The sequence below is a fragment of the Tachysurus vachellii genome, chromosome 23 (assembly GCF_030014155.1).
Source record: "Tachysurus vachellii isolate PV-2020 chromosome 23, HZAU_Pvac_v1, whole genome shotgun sequence".
In the NCBI taxonomy this organism is placed as follows: Eukaryota; Metazoa; Chordata; class Actinopteri; order Siluriformes; family Bagridae; genus Tachysurus; species Tachysurus vachellii.
Window position 1 is genome coordinate 6,453,390 of NC_083482.1, and position 10,097 is coordinate 6,463,486.

General features: G+C 40.6%; 1 protein-coding gene across 1 annotated transcript in view; it reads right to left on the reverse strand.

Annotated features, from left to right (window-relative positions):
• Nucleotides 1-367: 367 nt before the first annotated feature.
• aprt (adenine phosphoribosyltransferase) overlaps nt 368-10,097 on the reverse strand; it is a 10,497-nt gene continuing 767 nt past the window's right edge. The window contains exons 3-5 of the mRNA XM_060858965.1: nt 2,761-2,894; nt 887-965; nt 368-727 (exon numbers count right to left, since the gene is read on the reverse strand). Of these exons, the coding sequence (XP_060714948.1) occupies nt 591-727; nt 887-965; nt 2,761-2,894 (350 nt within the window). The 3' untranslated portion in view covers nt 368-590. The remainder of the gene's footprint in view (nt 728-886; nt 966-2,760; nt 2,895-10,097) is intronic.

Genomic DNA, 10,097 nt, shown 5'->3' on the forward strand with positions numbered 1-10,097 from the left:
GAGATCGCTAACTAACAAACGTATGATCTCATCACCGACAAACTGTAAACGTAATCATGGCACATTTGTAAACAGGCTCCAGTGAACCAGCTGAATGAACGGCAGACATATGAAGAGAATCGGAATCCGTGCATTGATTACAGCAGATGACTTACTATTCACATCCCAGCTAGCGGAATGATGCTCAAATTGTTTCTTATTCAGATATGTTGCCTTGACGATAGATTGTCTTAAAGAGTAACTGCATAGCTGGATCCCATCCCACTTGGCGAATCCTCCTGTTTGCTGCAATTATCTGATGATTGCTTAAACCCTCTACCATTATTCTTTAAATTAATGAGACTTAATAGAGATTCAAAAGAATCTGTTTTTTTTTTATAGAAATGTATTTATTTGAAAGGGACAATGCACATCAATCAACATTTTTTGTTTACACTCAAAATGTAAATGTGCCAGAATTAGCTGAAGAGCTATTTTTCATCTGCAGTCCCTTGGCAGGTCAAAACAATGCATGTGTGATGCATGTGAATTCATAGTTTGGTGTAAACGTGGAATGCGTCGTATGTCTCGGTACAGATGTGAACGTAGGTTCAGCATTGTAACAAAGAAAAGACGGGGCTGGGGAGTCTTTGTGCTCCGCCGAGGTCCTTCAGCTCGATCACCACCAAGCAGCCGAGCACATGAGCCTTCTGTTTCTTCATCAGCTCACACGCTGCATGAAGTGATCCTGACAAAAGCACAGGATGGTTAGTTCTATGAATTATTTCGTCGTCTGTACAAAAAAAAAAAAAAAAAAATGTATCGATGGCATGTAACCTTGTTTGATCGACGAGCCTGGGGTCTCTTTACGAAAGAACGTATTGATATTTCACTAACTGTTACACACCTCCAGTAGCCAGCAGGTCGTCGATGATGAGAACGTTCTGTCCTGGTTGCACGGCGTCGGTCTGAATCTCCGCCTCAGCCTGCAAGACACAATCAAGAGATGACGATGAATCCACATCGATATACCTGCTCAATTCCAATAGGCTTTGAATCTTTTCACAGTTCAAAGTATTATTATTATTATTATTATTATTATTATTATTATTATTAATAATAATAATAATAATAATAATAATAATAATAATAATAATAATAGGGGGGCACGGTGGCTTAGTGGTTAGCACGTTCGCCTCACACCTCCAGGGTCGGGGTTCGATTCCCGCCTCCACCTTGTGTGTGTGGAGTTTGCATGTTCTCCCCGTGCCTCGGGGGTTTCCTCCGGGTACTCCGGTTTCCTCCCCGGTCCAAAGACATGCATGGTAGGTTGATTGGCATCTCTGGAAAATTGTCCCTAGTGTGTGATTGTGTGAGTGAATGAGAGTGTGTGTGTGTGTGCCCTGCGATGGGTTGGCACTCCGTCCAGGGTGTATCCTGCCTTGATGCCCGATGACACCTGAGATAGGCACAGGCTCCCAGTGACCCGAGGTAGTTCGGATAAGCGGTAGAAGATGAATGAATGAATGAATGAATGAATAATAATAATAAGTTCAACAAAGATTTTCCTCCTCAAAAGATTAGATGCACTTTATGCTTATAGAGTCCATAATAATCCACTGGTCCAACTAGCTCAGACATTTAACATGACAGTCATGGCTTTATTAAGGTCTCGGTGCTGATAATCAGGTGATAAGTAATAGTTAGAATGGAGAAACAGAGTTGTTTATCTGACCAGAGAGCCGATGACTTCCCGAGTCATGAGCAACACCAAGTAGATGTGTTTGCGTCCAGTGATGTTGAACTTAAATGCAAATATGGAGCAACTTGAAGCAACTTTTTTTTTTTCCCAATATATGTTCTTCGTTGTGGTTCCAAGTGCTCTTCTCTTCTCACTAATGGCATTACCTCAATTTTAACCTTTGGCATTACTGTCTGGATCGGTAGATCCCATATGATGTTTGCAGGTTTCAGCCGTTCTCGGTGAATCTTCCCATCACTTGGAGCTCATCTGAGTATGTAATGTTTCTGTCTGGTTCCTACAGGTTCTCATGGTGTGATTTATCCCCGCTTCAATTGACAGAATCGTACTTATTGTTGCCGTGATTAAAGCTTCTTCTGTGGCTTTTGGTCCTGCGTTTCCCAGCCACATCTCTTGTCAGTCAGGTCCATAAATATTTGTACACTGACGGTCTGCAACAATATACAGGAGCTGAGATACAAACGTTTTTTTAACCAGGGGAAAAAAATTCTAGTTCATCTACCACAGATTTTTCCCATGGTCCTGAACTGCCAGTGCATCACATCTTTATATAAACCTATAACTCATTGTATTCACTCAGTGGTCTTCATTTCATATGTAAATGAATACACACATAAATACAACTATATGTTTACAAGCTGTAATTCCTACACTGTTCACTGGATGTACATCTGCTCAAATTAAAGCTGAAAGTGCTCTTTAATACTTCATTTTAAATCCCGTCTATCGTAGTTGCTGGTCTTTTGGCTGCTCCCCGTTGGGGGTCACCACAGCGGATCACATGGTCCGCAAATTAGATTTGGAGCAGTTTTAACACCGTACGCCCTTTTAAATGCAACCCGCCAGGGTTCATCCGGGCTTGGCACCAAAGCCTGAAAGTTAACTCTTCGGTGACGGGGTTAACTTCCTGCCTGGGAATCAAACCCGAGCCGTGGCATAGAGACCCAGCTAAACAAAAAGGTCTGTGTGCGCGCGTGCAGGAATAACGTTCCCTGTAGCCTCAGAGCAGCGGTCCTCACCGTGCCGTACTCGAGAGTGTACGATGCGGACACTGTGGGACCAGGAAGTTTTCCTTTCTTCCTGACCAAGACGAAGCCGATTCCTAATCTCTGGGCCAAAAGCGGGCCGAACAGAAAGCCACGGGCCTCCAGACCTGCAAAACAAAAAAAATACAACGAATAAGACAAGATCAACAAATGTTCCAACAAGAACCAGACTCTTTCAATACAAATAGAGTCCCTTGTTGTAAGCTTAAATTAATCGGCCTGTTTGAACTGCTGAATTCCTGGGAAAACCTTCTGGTCACCATCATTGCACTTTAACCACTGACCTACCACGAACCCTGATAAAAGTCAATAATATTTTTTTTTTTAAAGTCCATTTAATCCTGTTTAAAATGGAGTAATATATAAACACCAACATCTGACAATCGGTGGTTATTTGAGACTTAATGGATTCATTTAATTCCTGAATTTAGAAGCTTCTAAAGTGGTTTAAGGGCAGCTGAGACGTGCAATGTGCTGCAACCGTTCTGGAAACGCACCGAGGCGGCTGTTTAATTGTTACAAGGAAACTCTGTCCTTAGACAAATGCTGGACTTTTCCAGAGCAAGTCAAGATTGTTAGGGATAGAAATGAGCATAAATCTTTCATGAGTTATTAAAAGGGTAAAGAAGGTTACCTTCCCATCACAACAACTGCTCTAGAGGGTACGATACTGTTAGAACTGGCTTTTAAAGCTCATAAAAGAACTCAGGAAAGTTGCATTAGCTCTGCACATTAATGTGAAACACCATTTATGTCAGAATGACCTACAACCGTGTGCTGTGTACAAACTGATATTTCCTATAAATGGCACAATGAAAGAAAAACGCAGTAATGCATGAGCAGCCAAAACTTGTGTCGAGGAAGATCACATGATTAAAAACCGTTCTGCTGAATGACGGCACATCAACGGCAATAAAACGACGGCGTTATTTCGCATTCAAGTTACACGCGTGTGTGAGAGAGAAGATCAAAGTCTATAGATATGTAGTATGGTAGTAGAGGTAGTGGTAGTAGTAGAGGAAGTCTTCTAACCACATAGATTGTATTCAAATATAATGTGTGTATATATTAGATGACATCAGAAAAAAAAAACAGAGTTAGAAAGAATTTTTATGCTTTTTTTATTTAGCAGAAAAAGGCTCAGGAAGGCAATAAAACGGTCTTAACCTTTAAGGAGGTTTTCCCATTAACCAGAGCAGGTTTACATAAAAATGTAGTAACGTGAAAGCAGTGTGATTTTACTAAGAAGTTGTTTGTGAGGGTCCGATCTTGTGTGTGTATTTGAGTCTGATCTGAGACTAATCAGGTTGTAATGTAGCCGACGATTGACGATGTTTTCCCTTCTTCAGTTTCTGTGTTTAAATCATGTTTAGAAAATCTCATCAGATCCAACGATCAGGGTCCATCTTCTCTCCTGCTACACAAGGGGTGTTGGGTCTTATGAACACTGCACTCGTTCAGGAAGTAAAGGAACCTGTGAAAGTGTGTTTTTCCACAACACACGTGTAGACTGAGTATAAAAGGAACGCTGTGATAAGGAGTCTTACTTCACACACTAGCACCAAAATAAGGTTAATAAGAGTCTGAAAGCAGCCGGGAACAAACACACTCATCATCAGACCATCACACACTCATCATCAGACCACAGCAAACTGTCCTGTGTGAAAACCACCTAATACTCCAGGAGAATTCTGGAACTCTCTAGAAATCCCTAAAAAGAGATAAAGGGATGATATTCATTTAATTAAATAAATGTGTGTGTGATAACATCAGTGAAAAGCCCAATCTGGATGGCATTACGTCCTGGAGGAATTTCACTAGTAACATTTTACAGGTGCCACTCTGTTCCTTATAATTACATGTATTTTCTGTCCGACAATTAAATAACTAACTAAGTATCTATCTATGGTTATAGTAAAGAAGAAAGTACAGGGTTTCCCGCAGCACTTTGCAGTTCGGGCGGCCCGCCTAAGCTGGGAAACCCTACCGCCTTAACTAGGTCGCCCAAATAAAAAAGATTTCGCTGCACAAAAGGCCGTCAAGTGCATCTCGGAGAATAGCGTGGACGCGCTTTACACCGCGAGCGGGCACGCGCAACCTAGCTAGGAGGTGTCCGTGAGAACTGTAAGTGGACTTATGTTTTGGGTTTATTTAAGCATGTTATTGTATTAGTCTATAGTTCTTACAAATTTAAAGTAAGTTAGCTGGTCATTTTGATGTTTGAGTTCTTCACCTCCTAGCTAGGTCGCATGTGCCTGTTTTTAATAATTGTTAAACGCAGTACAGAGTCTGTGGTCTATCTCACAAAGAAGCCCCACCACACCCCCCCACCCAACCCTACCGCCTTAACTAACAAAATTTCTGCGGGAAACCCTGAAGTATCTATCAATCATTCAATCCATCAATCTAGGATGGAAGTATCTATCTATCTATCTATCTATCTATCTATCTAGAAAGGATCTATCTATCTATCTATCAATTAAGTATCTTTCTATCTATCAATGAAGTATCTATCTAAGTTTTTATACAGATCTACACTTCTCACTGTATCCTACACTAGTATCTCCTCATCTGAATGAATGAACATTACACTTCACACACAAGCCTCAGACACAGTGTCGGTTTCAGGAGCTATGAATTTGGAGCATGTTCTCTTTAGGTAAAATTCTCTCATTAGATGCAATAAAGAGAACGCTTCTATTAATGGTGTTAATGATGCCACGGTCATACAGTTTTGATGCTCTCGCTTCTCCTCGGCTTCCCGTTTCTGATCTTTAGTGGTAACTGCTTCTTGTTTAGCCTGAAAGTGTGTGTGTGGTCAGCGCCATGTATCAGCATGCAGCAAAACCCTCACAGGGGAAACAGATGAAAAGTAATGGTCAGTAAATACTGTGGTGAGACAACGTGGAGCTTTACGCTCGCCCCAGGAGTGCATTATAAACCACCAACTTCTTTTGATTCTCCTTTCCCGTACGGACATCAAAGTGAATCACCCAGTGTTCAGTGTTTCTTTAGACATCATTTCCAATCCACCGAGGAAGCAACACAACGTATTTCTACAAGTCTGTTCATTCTGGTCTCGTAACAGCAGCTCTAGAGCTTGGGGGAAAAAAAACAACCTACTAATCCAATCCCAGTACTGTGCTGGTTTGATGACCGAGCTAATCAGCTAAAAGGAATGTAGCTTAAAAGTGCGAGGACTCGCAACAGTGGAGTGATTAACACGGCTCTCAGATAATCTAGTAATAGATGTCCCACAGAAAAGCTGTAAATAAAATTTAATGCAAGCTACACAAGAAAAGGCTAAAAAAAAAAAAATCTTTACACTAGTGTTTCCTAATCCACTAATTCCTCACCAGAGCTGGATAACAAAAAAATCAGGACCCAGAAGGCACCAACTAACACGTTTCTGTAAAACTGTGCAGCAAATAATACTAATAAAAAAAAATAAAAATAAAAAAAAGATGGCAAGAAATCTCATTTAGTGTAGATTGCATTTGTACATTTTTCATTTCAGCATGAAACGTGAAAACAAGAACGTTCCCTTTTATTATTTCCTAAAATTGGATTATTTGAATGACGTTTTTTTTTTAAACTTGTTTCACCACACAAAGCTTAGAAATCAAATATTCATGTACTCCAGTGGACATTTCTCCATTTTTGGATAGTCTTTTTTCCAGCCTAATCTCTGGTAACGCTACATCAGTAGAACTGACTGAGTTAATCTGCTGATCAGAAGGTTGTGAGTTGTGAAGCCCAAGTAGCACCAAAAGCCGCCTTGTCTTGTGTTTTCTGTCTCAACTGTGAGTCGTTTGGATAAAAGCTTCAGCCTAGTGAGCAGATGTAAATGTAAATGTGATGCCTAGCCTAGATGCCTCGGGAGAATACACTTAGGTACTTCCCAGCACGACATATGAAAATGAAACAGGATTCCTGACCGATACACCCAGTGGTCCTGGCATCCGGTCTCCAGATCCACCTCGACCATGATCAGGATGAAACAGCTACCAAAGAGGAAAGAACGTATACAGCACTTATATAGAGCACTTATACAGGGCAGTAACGAGAGGCACCGAGGTCACACCACACGTACTTCAGAGTGCTTCACAAATGCATCATCTTTACTGCTATCACATAAACAATCTGAGCGTTACAATGAACCTAGCAAAGAGAAACCGCAGAGCACAGAAGTAAGAGCATCTGATTCGGTTCTGAGGTCCAGTGGTCCAGCTCAGGGTTGGGATTCCTTTCCTGACCAGGACACGTCTCGACCTGAGCACAAACACACAGCTGAATGCTTTTGTGTTTATATTTAAAGCATCCAGAAATCCAACTCTGCTTATACCTTTATATCATTTCTAGTTACAGTACTAAATATAAACCAAATTCCTTTGTCCCTTTTTTTAATTTATTTCAATTATTATCAATTTGTAGATTCTGCAAAGTATATGCAAACTTATGACCCTGACTGTACAACAGCAGTTTGTCAAAGATTAGAACTACTTCAACTTTTTTCGAGTGATTATAAAACAGCGTGTCGTACTTCGACCCCTTTATCTTTACGCTTGACCCTGTGGAACATCTGTGAGCCAAGTTCATTCCTGTTATCACTTACACTATATTAGTGATAAACACTCACTCACTCACTCACTATCCAAACCCTTTATTTTTTATTTATCTTTTAGTTAATAAAACATTGCAGCCTGTCATGCTACAGTGGGAAAGAACAATTAAGATAAGAGTAAGTAAATATATTAACTTATTTTCATATATATTCATATATATATATATATATATATATAAATATACGCAGACGCACACACACACGCTCGCACGCACGCACACACACAATAATGGACTCTTTTTTTTCTGTTGCTCTCAGGGAAGTGATTCCGCACCTTGAAGGTGAACACAGAGAGAATGAGGATGAGCTTCTTCCCACAGGCCATTCGGGCCCTTAAACTGGTGAACACCAAGAGCCTGAAGCCTGGACCCCTTTCTGGACTGCTCAAATCTGCACAACAACCACTCCCGTAGTCGGACCATTGCACATTGCACTACATGCCCATCCTGCACTTTAACATTTACACGTGTCCGTATACCGTGTCCTTAAGGGCCCGTCTCATGCACATCACTGCATCGCACTAACTCTACATGTTTGATGACACCGTCTCGGTTTCTGATTCTATTTTCTAGTTTTACACGATATTTTATAACACACTTTTCTGATATTATATTATATTCACTGTGTATGATCGTGTATGTGATGAACAAAATTTGAAATCCAGCTTCCTTAGACCAGGCTACATTTCTCTAGTCTTCACCTGACTAGTGTTAGTGAGTGTGTGTTCAGTGCAGTTCAGTTTTCTGGAAGCTGATGTGCTCGTCTGCTGTCGTAACCTGTCCACCTCAAGGTTCCACTGAGATCCTTTTCAGCTCAACATTTCCACTCGCCGCCGGCCTTTGGGAAATACTTGCTCCGACAAGCCAACATCAACGTTTGTACTTTAACATTTACACGTGTCCGTATACCGTGTCCTTAAGGTCCGTTCTCATGCACATCACTGCATCGCACTAACTCTACATGTTTGATGACACCGCCTCGGTTTCTGATTCTATTTTTTACATGATATTTTATAATATACTTTTCTGATATACTTGCTTTGAAATTCTATTATATTATATTCACCCGTGCCTTATCTTTATTCCTTCATTTTGTTCTTTTCACTAATACTGGCTATTTTACAGTAGGACACTCGTACAACGCCTGTCACTACACGCCGTAACTGTGTACGATCGTGAACTGTATGTGACCAACAAATTTTGAATTTGAAACTACATTTGTCTAGTCTTCACCTGACTAGTGTTAGTGAGTGTGTGCTCAGTTTTCTGTTCTTAACTGACAGAAGTTTAACCCGATGTGCTCGTCTGCTGTCGTAACTCGTCCACCTCGAGGTTCCACCGAGATCCTTTCCTGCTCACCTCATTTGTACAGAGTGGTTGTCTGAGTTACCATAGACTTTATCGGATCGAAACTGTCTGGCCGTTCTCCGCTGATCCGTCTCATCGAAAAGACTTCTCCGTCCACAGAACAGCCGCTCACACAATTATTGAGATTTTTATCCGAGGTTTTTTTTTTTTATTGCACAACGACTGAGTAAACTCAAGAGACTGTAGTGTGTGGAAATCCCAGGAGATCAGCAGGTATAGAAACATTCAACCCAGCCGATTGGACACCAGGAATCATGCAATAATCACGATCGCTGAGATACCGAGACACTTCTCCATGTTCTGATGGCTGATGTGAAAACTCCCCAAAGCTACTGACTCGTATAAATTATTTTTTTTTTCCATTTCCTTGCTGCCACCTTATTGGCTGGTTAGAGAACTATGAACGAGTAGATGTTTCTACCTGGTGTGTCTAACAAAGTGCTCGGCGGGTAGATTGTGTATTACACGGCCGTAAATTACTGTAGCATTTTAATGTACAATTGACCCTGATATTGTGCACAAATAACAAAAAGTCTTCTAGTGGCAGAAATCTTACTCATTCACACTGGAGACTCCTTACATCCTACCAACAATTTCAAGTCTTTGTTAAATAACTTTGAACTTTTTTTTTATTTAAAGATCAGTTTTAGTGTTCGATACAAGTCCATGTGAATGTCTTGTTATGTTCACGTTATAGAAGCCAACATTCTGTTTTGCTTATTCTTCTTAGACATAAACTTATCAAAAGTAACTCCTCCTACGGCTTTCGTGCCACATGCACCAAAATCAGATATGTCGTAGATATGAAGTTTGTTGCTATTACTTTTCTAAGCGATCAAAGTTCCAGTACTCATGTTACCGGGTCTCAAAGTGTCCTTTTTTTGCCATAGACACCCATTATAAATTTTAGAGGTTTATAACTCGGCAAACTTTCAAGCTATCTACACCAAACTCGGCCAGCTTCTTCAAGGTGACACTCTGGAACTTCCTCGTGGGTATTCACATGACGTCACTTGACCTCACCTTTAGCCCCTCCCCCAAAAAACTACCACAAAATGGACATACGATATCTTAAAACGCAGCACAACGAAGGGAATTGCTCATTTCCACTCGCCTCCAAAAGTATTGGCACCCTAGCATACCAGCCTTTGGGAATGCTAGATTACTGTAGCATTTTAATGTACAATTGTCCCTGATATTGTGCACAAATAAAAAAAAACTTCTAGTGGCAGAAATCTTACTCATTCACACTGGAGACTCCTTACATCCTACCAACAATTTCAACAATTTCAAGTCTTTGTTAAATAACTTTGAACTTT